General features: G+C 44.1%; 1 protein-coding gene across 5 annotated transcripts in view; it reads left to right on the forward strand.

The window, feature by feature from the left end:
- Positions 1–15,279, forward strand: part of BRPF3 (bromodomain and PHD finger containing 3) — a 57,132-nt gene that overhangs the window by 11,035 nt on the left and 30,818 nt on the right. For all 5 annotated transcript variants that reach the window (XM_058176457.1, XM_058176458.1, XM_058176459.1 and 2 more), the window contains exons 2-3: positions 12,824–14,190; positions 14,991–15,147. In XM_058176457.1, coding sequence (XP_058032440.1) covers positions 12,842–14,190; positions 14,991–15,147 — 1,506 coding nt within the window. In that variant the 5' untranslated portion in view covers positions 12,824–12,841. The remainder of the gene's footprint in view (positions 1–12,823; positions 14,191–14,990; positions 15,148–15,279) is intronic.

Raw genomic sequence — 15,279 nt, forward strand, 5'->3', positions numbered from 1 at the left:
AAGATACTTAAAATAATTTAACAATCTCAGACAATTTTTTTGATAATTTTTCCCTAACCAGGTCTTTGAATTAGTTCCGCAAACAGCACAAAGCAGTTAGATATGGCCATCCTTATTAACAATTTCATTCTGTTTTGAATACAGTATCTCTGTCCACGTCAGATCTTTATTGGAATATCCATATAAGTGATAAGCCCCATGCGCTTAAGGTTACGTTGACCCAAATGACATTACCAGCTCCAAGAGCGCTCCCAAATGATAAATAATTTATTAGAGATAGTCCAATCTCCTGGTTAAAATTTACTTAACTGGGAAGAGTAACTAAATGGCTTGGATAGTGCATTATTTGCATTTGTTTTAAGCATTATTTGTTGAACAAGTGATATTGGCTTGGTTTATACTATGCTAAGTTATAATAACGAAATCACTTTGTGTAACATCAGAAAAGTATTACATAAGTGCTTAGTAGACCATATAAACAGTTATTCCATGTTGCCTGAAGTAGTCTAAAGCTTTAATATAATAAGGCTATCAAATCTAGGCTTCAAAAATCTGAATATTATTAGAGCATCTAAAGAAAATGCTAAGAAAAGAGAAACTATTTCTTGCCGATCAGATTATCTGATTTTTGCAGCTGAGATCTGGTAGCCCTTGTTTATTTATTCTATTTGATTACTGGACCCAAGTTGGTGAAAGGGAGATTGAGAAAGCTGAGTGTAGTCCAATGATGACGAACCTACAACACCCATGTGACAGGCCATGACATTGTGGCTGACACACCACCATTCACCAACTCCCAACAAATATTCTTGAAAGTATTCACTTCATTCTCACAAGATTTTTGGAGGTTGTGGAGACTGCACAAGAATGTGGTGTCAAGAACAAAGGCCTTGTGCAATCTGGAGGTACTTTGGGTAGGCCTGCCAATAGAAAGAGAACATTGCCTGAAGGTAAGCGGTGTGCCGCAGATCTGGAGATCACATAATTGGACTGTATTTGGACTGTATTTTTTAAAAACAAATATGGGTCAACTTACAATAGTTCAAATTTAGTGACCATTCAAAGATACGCCAACACTAAAAAAGTGACTTATGACCATTTTTCACACAACTATTGCAGCATCCTCTAGTTTACCTGATCAAAATTCAGATGCTTGGAAACTGACTCATATTTTTGACAACTGCAGTGTCTGGGATCATGTGATTACTTAAGTGATTCACTTAACAACTGTGGCAAGAAAGATAATAAAACGGGGCAAAATTCATTTAACAGCTGCCTCGCTTAGCAGTAGCCATTTTGGGCTTAATTGTGATCTTGAGTCGAGGACTATCTGTATGTAAAATCAATGTAAAGAATTGATTTGTTTGTTTGTTCAGTGGGGGTGGGAGCCTGAATTGGAGGCTTTTAAGAAGGGATTGAACAGCTATTTGTTTGGAATGGTATAGAACAGTAATGGTGAACCTTCGAAACCTAAACACCAGCTAGCCGACACGCGCATGTCTGTTTTCAGGCTGTTTTTTGGGTTTTTTTCAGGCAGTTTTTGGCCGTTTTTCAGACTCTAGCACCCACAAAAGCAGTTAGATATGGCCATCCTTATTAACAATTTCATTCTGTTTTGAATACAGTATCTCTGTCCACGTCAGATCTTTATTGGAATATCCATATAAGTGATAAGCCCCATGCGCTTAAGGTTACGTTGACCCAAATGACATTACCAGCTCCAAGAGCGCTCCCAAATGATAAATAATTTATTAGAGATAGTCCAATCTCCTGGTTAAAATTTACTTAACTGGGAAGAGTAACTAAATGGCTTGGATAGTGCATTATTTGCATTTGTTTTAAGCATTATTTGTTGAACAAGTGATATTGGCTTGGTTTATACTATGCTAAGTTATAATAACGAAATCACTTTGTGTAACATCAGAAAAGTATTACATAAGTGCTTAGTAGACCATATAAACAGTTATTCCATGTTGCCTGAAGTAGTCTAAAGCTTTAATATAATAAGGCTATCAAATCTAGGCTTCAAAAATCTGAATATTATTTCTGCTGGGAGTATTATTGTATATTCACTTAAATGTATGAGGCTTGAATGTGAGAATTAGGAATAAGTTGTTATTGCTTATCAAATCCACTTCATAAAATTATTTTGAAATTGAAATGCTTTGAGTTGTATGCATGCAATTAAGTAATATATTATTGATTGCCTTACCCTCTGCTCTTGACGCAGTTATCTTTGTAGTTGTCTAAAATACTGAAAGATGAGTTATATGATTAGTGAATTTAGGGAATTACATAATAGCTTTTTGATTTTTTTTGGGCCAAGAAATGGAAAAAAATCTGGTATGTTTTATTTATTAGACAAGTGCTGGATATCCGTTTTATGCACTACTTAAATACCACCAAAGATTTGGAGTTTTCTAGACAGCTCAACTAAAAGAAATTAATAGGAGTACAGATAAAATCTAACAAACGTATACAAAGCTGCAGAATAAAAATAAGACCAACAGCAGATTACTAAGGAAGTAGAAAGATCTAGAAAAACATTAACATTCTGTTTTGAATACAGTATCTCTGTCCACGTCAGATCTTTATTGGAATATCCATATAAGTGATAAGCCCCATGCGCTTAAGGTTACGTTGACCCAAATGACATTACCAGCTCCAAGAGCGCTCCCAAATGATAAATAATTTATTAGAGATAGTCCAATCTCCTGGTTAAAATTTACTTAACTGGGAAGAGTAACTAAATGGCTTGGATAGTGCATTATTTGCATTTGTTTTAAGCATTATTTGTTGAACAAGTGATATTGGCTTGGTTTATACTATGCTAAGTTATAATAACGAAATCACTTTGTGTAACATCAGAAAAGTATTACATAAGTGCTTAGTAGACCATATAAACAGTTATTCCATGTTGCCTGAAGTAGTCTAAAGCTTTAATATAATAAGGCTATCAAATCTAGGCTTCAAAAATCTGAATATTATTAGAGCATCTAAAGAAAATGCTAAGAAAAGAGAAACTATTTCTTGCCGATCAGATTATCTGATTTTTGCAGCTGAGATCTGGTAGCCCTTGTTTATTTATTCTATTTGATTACTGGACCCAAGTTGGTGAAAGGGAGATTGAGAAAGCTGAGTGTAGTCCAATGATGACGAACCTACAACACCCATGTGACAGGCCATGACATTGTGGCTGACACCACCATTCACCAACTCCCAACAAATATTCTTGAAAGTATTCACTTCATTCTCACAAGATTTTTGGAGGTTGTGGAGACTGCACAAGAATGTGGTGTCAAGAACAAAGGCCTTGTGCAATCTGGAGGTACTTTGGGTAGGCCTGCCAATAGAAAGAGAACATTGCCTGAAGGTAAGCGGTGTGCAGATCTGGAGATCACATAATTGGACTGTATTTGGACTGTATTTTTTAAAAACAAATATGGGTCAACTTACAATAGTTCAAATTTAGTGACCATTCAAAGATACGCCAACACTAAAAAAGTGACTTATGACCATTTTTCACACAACTATTGCAGCATCCTCTAGTTTACCTGATCAAAATTCAGATGCTTGGAAACTGACTCATATTTATGACAACTGCAGTGTCTGGGATCATGTGATTACTTAAGTGATTCACTTAACAACTGTGGCAAGAAAGATAATAAAACGGGGCAAAATTCATTTAACAGCTGCCTCGCTTAGCAGTAGCCATTTTGGGCTTAATTGTGATCTTGAGTCGAGGACTATCTGTATGTAAAATCAATGTAAAGAATTGATTTGTTTGTTTGTTCAGTGGGGGTGGGAGCCTGAATTGGAGGCTTTTAAGAAGGGATTGAACAGCTATTTGTTTGGAATGGTATAGAACAGTAATGGTGAACCTTCGAAACCTAAACACCAGCTAGCCGACACGCGCATGTCTGTTTTCAGGCTGTTTTTTGGGTTTTTTTCAGGCAGTTTTTGGCCGTTTTTCAGACTCTAGCACCCACAAAAAGCAGTTGGCTGGCGCTCATGTGCATGCCAGAAATCAGAAGAGCAGCTGGCGACATCGTGCGTGCCCACAGAGAGGGCTTTATGTGCCACCTCTGGCATGCGTGCCATAAGTTCGCCATCACGGATATAGACGTTGGACTAGAAAACCTTCAAAGTCCGTCCCTTCCAATTCAGTTATTTTGTTATTTTCTGAATTTTTGACATGCTGAGGCAAAAGTATGGCCATCACTGGTATAGTCTGACAATTTTTTGTGACTATGTGATAAAAGTTCCTTCTTTTCTCAGTTCCCCAGCTTAATTACCTTAAATTCCATTGTGGTTCTCATATAATATTAACTGGTGATTTAATAATGTGGCTACATTGTTTGTAACATTTGACATTCTCCTCTAGCCTTTTAATAATGATTTTTTAAATTGTGGAATATTTTTAATATTGCCCTTTTATGGGTTTTTTTGGATATCGCAGAGAATCATGGTTTGTGACAAGATTGGTCATATAAATAGGATGGATAGTAGGATGGAAAGAGACAGACCGACAGACAGACAGACAAGACCGACCAGGGCCAGCACTCTTAAGAGTTAGCACTTTAGCACTTCTGAGAGTAAAGTAATTTAGCTCAGTGCTGCCATCTGCTGAGGTAGTAGAATCCTAAAGTAGAACATTAATTTCCAGCATAATCTTTTGGAAATGAACTTTCCCCTTTTGGGGATGGAGGAGGTGAAATGTGGAAATCACATCATGTTTAGCTATTTCCACATTATTTCTGATACTTTTAGCTACAGGAGAAATCTTTATATACTATATAGCAGTGCTGGCTAACCTCTTCTGGACCGAGTGCCCAAAGCGTGCGCATGTGTGCCTGCGAATGCACAGGTGCGCACCCAAATCCCCAGAATGTTATGTGAGTGCAGCCCTCTGCATACGCCCCACCCCTCGTGCATGTGTGCACCCACCCCTGCATAAGCCCTGCCCCCACGTATGCGCGTGTGGCCACTCACATTAACCCTAACCCCTCCTGCATGTGCACCGTCCCAACACCTGCACACATGGCCCGTGCACATGGCCCACCCGCTGCACATGTGTTGTGGAGATCTGATGACCAGCTGGCCAGCTGGAGGCACGCGCACATGCACGGCGGAGCTGAACTGGGGCAACAGCTCACATGCCCAGAAAGAGGGTACTGCATGCCACCTGTGGCACGCATGCCCTAGATTCGCCATCATGGCTATAGAGTATCGGTGGAGGATACTTTTTATATGTTTATTAAATGGAAGAAAAAGAACAATATTACATAGAGGTCAGTAATGTGAGATTGGATCTCACTTGATTTAAAGCAGCAGAAAGTTTCACGGTTCAACATTTTCTGGGAAATCTGTATTACTGATAGTGTCCCATGGTAGCTTTCTGCCTAAACAATGTACTGGTAAGGCTCTGCGCATGCGCAAGATGGCTGCCTAACCGGGAGATCGGGAGGACGACGATCCGGTGAAGTGGGGGATGGCGACGCTCAGGCGGCCTGCCGAGCAGCCTACGCCCCCCGGCTAGGTCTATTACCATCTGAGCAGCCGTGAGAGGGGTCTTGGGACCTCCTTGGACCCACGGCTGCCGAGACCGAAGCCGGGGAAGAGCGAGCTGCGAACGGCGGCCATTTTACTACTCGGCCGGGCGGGAGCCGAAGAAGGAAACAGCTGGGCATGGAGGAAGGACGCCGGTACCTAGGTGGCCTGCCGAGCGGTTTCGCCCCCCAATCCGGTATGTCATCTTTCGGGCAGCCGGGGGAGAGGTCTGGGAGCCTCTCTGGACCCCCGACTGCCGGAACGAGGCCGAGGGATGGGCGAGCTGCGGATGGCAGCCACTGGGCTACGGACGAGGCTGCGGCTTGGATTTGGCTGTTGGAAGCCGCAGCTGGGTTTTTCCCCCCGTTTCGTTGCTTTCTTGGCATCTGACGTCTTCGGATGGTTTCTGGGCTCTCCAGCTCTTCTTGACTTCCCCTGACCCCCTCTGGACTTGGTGGAGGGGCCTAGGGTGAAGGGCTGTGAAAGATCCCTCTTGTGGCCCCCACCGGAGGTGTCCTGGCCTAGCTTGGCCTGGTCAGGCCTAGCGGGGCCTGCCTCTTCTCGGACTAGGAGTTGCATTACCATCTGCAACATGGGTCAGCTGCATTTGTCATCTTGCACTTTATATGGCCGGCTGGAGTTAGGGGTTATGGCCATTTTTGGGACTGTCCGGGAAGGTGACTGGAGACCGAATGGTGTATTGGGGCCCTACTCTGCAACATCTTTTGAGGAAACATCCACTTTGGAAATCTCGGTGACGCCACGAACGGGGGAGATGAATACCACCTCTATTAGGATGGATTTTAGGACTGAGCTTTCCGCAGAGTCACAATAACTTTTTACTATCAGACTGCATCTGCGACTTATACCAGCTTGTACCAGCTTTAAGCCAGCCACCATCTGAAGACATTTTGGAAGATGGGTATCCACTTGGACTTGGCATTACATCCTGCCACCCCAGACATTACCTTGCTACCTCACGTCGTCTTCTCTCTCCTGTTTATGCTTTTAACCTATTTATGCGATATTCTGCCTTAGAACTCTTGCGCCTGCGAGGTGCCCCCACCTCGCAGGAATGGCCCGCCCCATTATCAAGGGCCGGCCTCAATGACGGGTCCTGGGACCCACAGAGGTGGCATGCGAAAAAAAAGAGCCTTTGGGGTTTTTTAGATAGGGCTTTTTTAAGGGGTGGGAGGGTTAGGGCGGGCGTTGGGGTAGCCCGTCGAGGGGAGCCAGTCCTGCGCGTGCTCGTGACGGTTCTTTAATAGGTTCGGAGGTTAGGGGAGATTGCGTTCCTGTTGGTGAGGGTGGCCCGATTTTCACGGTAAGTGGAGGGGCAGATATGGCGGAAGGGGGATCATATCGTTCTGGGGGCGCGCCCGATGTTTGCAAGCGGTCGCGCCCGATCCTCGCCCTTTCCTGCCTCGGATGGTCAAGACCCCCAGAGCCTGGGCCTGCGGCTGATGTTATGCAACGCACGGTCCGTAGTTAATAAGGCCCCCCTAATATATGACCTTATCCAGGGGGGCGCTGCGGACCTTATAGGCGCACGGAAACCTGGCTGGGCACAGAAGGGGGTGTGCCCCTTGTGGAGATGTGCCCGCCGGGTTTCTGTGCATTCCATCAGCCGAGGGCCCAGGGTAGGGGTGGGGGGGTGGCGGTTGTGATTAGAGAGAGTCTAGAGCCGAGGGAGACCACTGTACCTCAGATTGCCGGGTGCGAATCCTCTTGTGAGATGGGGTCATAGGTGCCAGATGGGTTTGCTGATCACGTACCTGGCTCCTTGCTGTGTGACAGCTGCCCTGCCCGAGCTCCTGGAGATGCTGGCCGGGGTGGCAGTTGAGACCCCCAGACTTTTAGTCATGGGGGACTTTAACTTGCCATCGTCCGCCTGCCATCGACGGCAGCTCGGGAGTTCATGGCTTCCATGACGGCCTTGGACCTGACCCAAGTAGTTGATGGCCCTACTCACATTGGGGGTGGCACTCTGGACCTGATTTTTGTCTCTGGTCAGTGGTCGAGAGATCTGGACTTAAAGGAAATAGTCACTGAACCTTTGTCATGGTCAGATCACTCTCTTCTTCGCCTGGACTTTCTGACCGCCATTCACCACCGCAGGGAGACGGAGCCGACACGTTGGTTCCGCCCCAGGCGCCTGATGGACCCGGAGGGGTTCCGGACGGAGCTTGGGCCATTTCCTGAGGGTCTGGCTCACGGCTCGGCTGAGGAACTTGTTGCGGCCTGGGAACGGGCCGCGGCGGGGGCCTTAGACCGTGTCGTGCCTTTGCGGCCTCTGACCCGGCGCAGGTCCCAACCGGCTCCTTGGTTCTCCAAGGAGCTGAGAGGGATGAAGCGCCGGAGAAGACGCCTAGAGAGTTCCTGGAGGTCTAGCCGTTCGGAAGCTGATTGGACACTAGTGAAGTCCTATACTAGGGCTTACCTAGTGGCATTGAGGGAAGCGAGGCGAGCTACGCCTCCTCATTGCATCGGCAGATAACCGCCCAGCCGCCCTGTTTGGGTGACCCGCTCCCTCCTACACCAGGGGAGCGGGATGACCCGCTGCAGGGACGTGCTGAGGAGTTTAACGGTTATCTATACGATAAAATCGCTCAGCTTCGGGATGGTTTGGACCAAGATTGCGTGATACGGGTGAGACGGCTGAGGGTGGTCTTGGTGACATTTTATGGGATGAGTTTGACCCTGTCGCTCCCGAGGACATGGACAGGCTGTTAGGGAGGCTGAATGCCACCACGTGTTTACTGGACCCGTGCCCCTCCTGGTTGGTGCTGGCCACGCAGGAGGTGACACGAGGCTGGCTCCAGGCGATTACGAGCGCTTCCTTGGTGGAGGGTGTCTTCCGCCGCCTTGAAAGAGGCGGTGGTGAGGCCCTCCTCAAGAAGCCTTCCTGACCCGCTGTTTTAGGTAATTATCGTCGGTCTCCAACCCGCTCGCGCGAAGGTTGTAGAGAGTATGGTGGCATATCAGTTTCCTTGCACCTGGATGAAACTGTCTATCTAGACCTGCTCCAGTCCGGTTCCCGCCCCGGCTCCAGCACGGAGACGGCTTTGGTCGCGTTGGTGGTTGATCTCTGGAGGGCCAGGGATAGGGGTTGTTCCTCTGCCCTGGTCCTATTAGACCTCTCAGCGGCTTTTGATACCATCGACCATGGTATCCTGCTGCGCCGGTTGGAGGATTGGGAGTGGAGGCACCGTTTATCGGTGGTTCTCCTCCTATCTCTCCGACCGTCGCAGTCGGTGTTGACAGGGGGCAGAGGTCGGCCCCGAGGCGCCTCACTTGTGGGGTGCCGCAGGGATCGATCCTCTCGCCCCTTCTGTTCAACATCTACATGAAGCCGCTGGGTGAGATCATCAGTGGGTTCGGTGTGGGGTACCAGCTGTATGCGGATGACACCCAGCTGGACTTTTCCACACCGGACCACCCCAACGGTTATCAAGTGCTGTCCCGGTGTCTGGAGGCCGTCCGGGTCTGGATGGGGAGAAACAGGCTCAAGCTCAATCCCTCCAAGACAGAGTGGCTGTGGATGCCGGCATCCCGGTACAGTCAGCTAAATCCGCGGCTGACCATCGGTGGCGAGTCATTGGCCCCGATGGAGAGGGTGCGCAACTTAGGCGGCCTCCTGGATGAACGGCTGTCTCTAGAAGATCACTTGACGGCCGTCTCCAGGAGAGCGTTCTACCAGGTTCGCCTGGTGCGCCAGTTGCGCCCCTTTCTGGACCGGGAGGCCCTATGCACGGTCACTCACGCTCTCGTGACGTCTCGCCTGGATTACTGCAACGCTCTACATGGGGCTTCCTTGAAGGGCATCCGAGGCTACAGTTAGTCCAGAATGCGGCTGCGCTGGTGATAGATGGAGCCCTCGTGGCTCCCGTGATAACACCCATCCTGCGAGGCTGCACTGGCTACCTGTGGCCTTCCGGTGCGCTTCAAGGTTTTGGTGACCACCTTTAAAGCGCCCATGGCATAGGGCCGGGTTATCTACGGGACCGCCTACTGCGACCAGATACCTCTCACCGACCCGTGCGCTCTCACAGAGAGGGACTCCTCAGGGTGCCGTCAGCTAGGCAGTGTCGTCTGGCGACGCCCAGGGGAAGGGCCTTCTCTGTGGGGGCTCCCACCCTCTGGAACGAACTCCCCCCAGGACTCCGTCAACTTCCAGATCTTCGAACCTTCCGTCGCGAGCTCAAGACTCATTTATTCATCTGTGCAGGACTGGCTTAGATTTTTAAATTTAGAGGGGTTTTAAATTGATTTTAATATTTATATTTCTATTTTTAATAATTGGTATTATTAATTATTGGCATTAGAATAAGTCTTTTAATGATTATTTTAATTTGTATATTGATGTTTTTATATGCCTGTAAACCGCCCTGAGTCCTTTGGGAGATAGGGCGGTATATAAGTTTAAATAATATAATAAAAAAAATAAATAATAAAAAAACTGGTATGTAACTGCTGCTGTAAACAGGATTAAAAAGTTCCTAAAAGGATGTCTGCCAATATATGCAAAAAGCTCCTTTTTTATAACAGTATGTGCCTGAATAAAATAAAGTGGTAGTTGATACTTTCTTTGTCTTTCAGGGTGCTGTGTATGCTGAACATTTTATGTTTAGTCTACCTAAACTATCTTGTGATTATATGTGGTTACAAAAATGAAAAGCTTGGATTCCATAGACATTCTGGCAATCCTTTTTCTCTTGGAAGACAGTTACATTAAATTCAGAAGTTACAAGTTAGTGACCAAAATGTTTATTTTCTACTAGTAACACCCTAGCTTGTTATGAACTGACTTAAAAAAAAACCCCAATATAATACTTATTGATATAGAAAAAAAATTCCTATGTGTCTGTATTCACATATTTGTCTTGGAAATTAGTTTCTAAAAATTTTTCTTCTAATGGTTGACAGTTTTAGAAAGCTCATTTATTTAAATTAAATTGCCCCTGAATAATGATTACACCTTTCAAAATAATAAGCCTGGGAGCCAAACTGTAAGCCAATCTACATTAGCAGATTTCTGTTTTAACAGGAGCCTTATCTGACAATAGCTATTTGGCACTGTTATTTTATTTCATAATGTTTACTGTGCTTCAAACATTACAGTCAAACTTGATTAGATTCTAGTCAAAAAATATAATTCCTAATTATCATGTTTTGTTTTGATTAAAAGGTTTTGCTCACATTTAATACTAAGTTTTCTTTTTGTTACAAGGAGTCATCTTAGTGAGTTTTAAGCTCTTCAGCTTCTCAATTGGAAGGAGTTTGAAAACATTTGCTTATGCTTTAGATTAAATGCAGGCTGCTGTGATGTTGGAACCTAGACAGACTGGTTTAGTGTAATATACATACAAGCCACAACAAGTCTGGTTTGCTGTCTGGTTAGGAAAGGAGGTATTTGGAAACCATCCAGTTGAAGTTAGCTAGAATAGGTAGCATCATTATAACTATGGATATGTATCTTAAACAAACTAGCCTCAGGAATCATGATTTGAAGAGTGGATGTTTTAATCTAGCCATGGTTGGTATTAATCAATTTTTAGGTTAAAATATTTAGCTGTGTTCTTTAGTGTGTAGCAAAGAAATTCAATTTCTAATGTCCAAAAGATAGCCATACCCATTTGAATATTATGGCTGCTCCAATAGTTTAGTCAATCTGCCTGCCTTGTGCTTTCAATTGGATAAGTAACTGGGGGGGGGGGAGCTTTAAAAAAATAATTGATTGGAGTTTTTTTAGGAGTTTTATTTTGTTTTTTAGCCATAGCAATTCAAAGTTAAGGAACTTTTAAATTTAGCTGCTTTTATCTAAAAATAAAATAAAATAGAATAATAAAATATTTGTGCAGCTTTCTGAGATTTGGTGTGTTTCTGTAGTGTTTCACTCTAACTATACAAACACACAAAATCTCATAAAGCTGTATGTGGCATTGTGTGTGTGTATGTGTGAGTCAGTTGTGTTGTGTGTGTGTAAAGTGTCAAAATTGGTTTTTTGTACCTCTTATTGTTTTGTGTACTTTTTAAATTATTTATTGTTATTGGCCTTGCCCATCCAGTCACCTGACCACCAAGCCACACCCACCAATTAAGCCACACCCATAGAACCTGTAGAGAAAATTTTTAGATTTTACCCCTGTGCCAGTTTGTTTGTTTAGAAAACCTACATGGCGGCTTATCTTTATATGGTCATCCTAAGTGGCTCACAAATGACATCTAACAAAACAGAATAAATATGATCAACTAAATCTAGAACAACACCTTATATCCCAATTTCAGTGCCATAACATCTGATCAAGTCTACCGTTACTCTTGCATTTGCTAACCTCACTTCTATCCTAGTCTATTGCTGGGGTGAAAAGCTATATCTTCATAGCCCTGCAGAATTTTCACAAAATCACAGGAACCAAAATTATTAATATATATTCATACAAGAAATATTGCAAGATTATCAATATTATTTAAGTGGTTAGTGATTCCCACAGTGACAAGATTCACATAATGAATAGCCTATATCAAAGCCAAGCAAACCAAATTATGATTGTAACACAAGCTGGGATCCAGGCAATAAACAGGTTTTATTTAATATATATCATCTCACTTCCTTCAAAATCAGTCTCTCCTGACATTTCTGTAATATTCCTGAAGTTTTTGTAACATTATTTGAAATATCACAAAATTCTTGGGGTTTATGGCTGCAGATGCTTCAAAGCATGCCAATTCTTTTTTTACAAATAAATGAGAATGAGTTGCTCACCATGAGATGGATTGCAGGCAGGCAGATTGAGTTGTTAGCTGATGCAATTGATTGCAGCTGCCGAAGCAAGGCAGGAAAAGCGAGCGAGCCCGAAAGAAGCAGCAAGCTGTCAAGTAGGCAAGTGGAGACCGGGCAATTGGGTGGGCATGGGGGTGGGGGTGGGGGCAGGGATTTTTGCTACCGGTTCTCTGAACTACCCGCCCCCATTGCTACCGGATCACCCGATCCGGTCCGAACTGGGAGCATTTCACCCCTGAACTGGCGTCTATAGAGTCCCCTGGTTTGTAACTTATACAGTATATTGTCAAAATTTGGCCAGTTGTGCTTTATTCAATAAACTGTGGTTAACTAAACTGCTGTTGGGTGTGCTTTGTTTCTAAGTACCACTAATTAGAAATCACTCCAAGCAATTAATCAGCTAATGAGTTAGACTCCATGTACTAAAATGATGTGCACATGCTTGAATATAGTGGTGTTCAAACTATTTTCTGTTGTACTATCCTATAGGTTTTCTAACTTGCTGCTATGAGGAAACCTCGGAGGAGGTCCCGGCAGACTTTAGAGGGAAGACGTTCTCCTTCACCATACAGGTTGAAATGCTCACCCACCCGAGAGACCCTGACATATGCTCAGGCTCAGCGAATAGTGGAAGTCGATATTGATGGCCGTCTCCATCGCATCAGCATTTATGATCCTCTAAAGATCATCACCGAGGATGAGCTAACCGCCCAGGACATCACAGAATGCAACAGTAACAAAGAAAACAGCGAACAACCCCTTTTTCCTTCAAAATCTAAGAAAAATCAGTGCAAAGGTAAAAAAAAGGAGACATGCACCAAACATGCTTCGGGAGCATCTTTTCATCTACCACAGCCCAGCTTTCGCATGATTGATTCTTTCAGCCAGCTGGATGCACCACCCTTGCCTTCAGCTTACTATCAGTATATTGAGAAACCACTCGAGGATGTTGACGCTGAAGTGGAGTATGATTTGGATGAGGAGGATTTGGCCTGGCTTGACATGATCAATGACAAAAGGAAGAGTGATGGGTATGGGTCAATTTCTGCAGAGACTTTTGAATTGCTACTAGATCGTCTGGAGAAAGAATCGTATTTGGAGAGTCGTAATAATGGAGCCCAGCAGACTATGATAGATGAGGATGCTGTTTGTTGTGTTTGCATGGATGATGAATGTCATAACAGCAATGTCATTTTATTTTGTGACATATGCAACTTGGCTGTGCACCAAGAGTGTTATGGAGTTCCCTACATCCCTGAGGGACAATGGCTTTGTCGCTGCTGTTTACAATCCCCTTCCCACCCTGTTGATTGTGTCTTGTGTCCAAACAAAGGTGGAGCATTCAAACAGACCAGTGATGGTCACTGGGCTCACGTTGTTTGTGCCATCTGGATCCCAGAAATCTGTTTTGCAAACACTGTGTTTCTGGAACCCATTGAGGGAATAGAAAATATCCCGCCTGCCCGCTGGAAACTAACTTGTTACATCTGCAAGCAGAAGGGCATGGGAGCAGCTATCCAGTGCCACAAAATGAACTGCTACACTGCTTTCCATGTTACCTGTGCCCAGAGAGCTGGTCTCTTCATGAAGATTGAGCCCATGAGGGAGACCAGTCTCAATGGCACTACGTTCACTGTGCGCAAAACTGCTTACTGTGAGGCACATTCCCCTCCTGGCACTGTGAAAAAAGGACATGCAACTACTGCTCATGAAGGAGATGAGGACATTGTAAAGAATGTGACAATGGAAAGGGTCAGTCCCAAAAATAAAAGCAAAGTAAATTGGAAGCAGAAGGTGAAAAAGGAAAGCAGTGCTTCTGCACCTCTGCTAATGGTCACACAGATCCCTTCTTACCGGTGAGTGGCACAGCTGTTGCAGCCATCGTTTCGGTATAGATCCATGGCCTAGTAGTCTGTCTGCTGTGGTTTCTGCTTTAATCTCACAGGACTTAACCTATGTACAGTTTCCAATTATTTACATCCTTCCTTGTAGAATAAACAATCCCTCCAAATGGCTTATAAGGCATTTAAAGAGGCAGATAAAAATGAATATTATTTGAAATGAGCAAGTGAATAAAATTTTAGGGTCCCTTCTAAATAGCCAGAACAGGGGGAGCGAAGTCTAGCCTTCCTTCCCCTCTCTCAATGTCTCTCTTTAGGGATCATTCTTACAGGGTGGTTGGTGGTAGTGGCCCTGTGGGAGGGGAATTAGAAAGACCTATCTAACAGATTTCGGGATGAATGAGGCAGCCTTACTATATATGCTTGATTGTAGCCCCAGCCCACAGCTAAGCTTGTTTCTTGAAGTTCATATTGTACAAAAATGTTTTTTGAAATACTAAATTGCTTTGGTTAATTAGAACTGTGAAGTAAATTTTGTTCGTTTGAGCTCATTTGGTGGATGGGCATAGCTCATTTTACTATTACTGCTGCTGATCTGGATCTGTACAACTGTTTCTAGTGGCATTAATTTTCCAGTTGAAAATCCTCTAATCTGAGATACTGCAAATTTGTATTTAAAGCTCATGTGACTAGAGAATTAGGCAGTGGTCCATGTTGCCTGAAGTAGAGGAGTTACCATGCCTCATATGGATTTGCGGAATCTGAAATTGGATTTAATAAGGGATAAGCTCTTTTGATGCTATTATTTTCTCCAGGCTGAATAAAATCTGCAGTGGACTCAACTTCCAGAGAAAGAATCAGTTCATGCAGAGGCTGCACAATTATTGGCTATTGAAACGTCAGTCAAGAAACGGTGTACCACTGATACGGAGGCTACACTCTCACTTACAGTCCCAAAGAAATGCAGAACTGGTATAAGAATTTTTCATCATGATAGTATTGCTGGAGTAGTATGAAAGAGAAATGTTTGGTAAACTGAATGGGAAGGTTTAGGAAAGAATTGGATGAAAATGATCCTTTCTGGAATAGCTATTTTTAGTTAGA

This window comes from Ahaetulla prasina, chromosome 3 (assembly GCF_028640845.1).
Source record: "Ahaetulla prasina isolate Xishuangbanna chromosome 3, ASM2864084v1, whole genome shotgun sequence".
Lineage (NCBI taxonomy): Eukaryota > Metazoa > Chordata > Lepidosauria > Squamata > Colubridae > Ahaetulla > Ahaetulla prasina.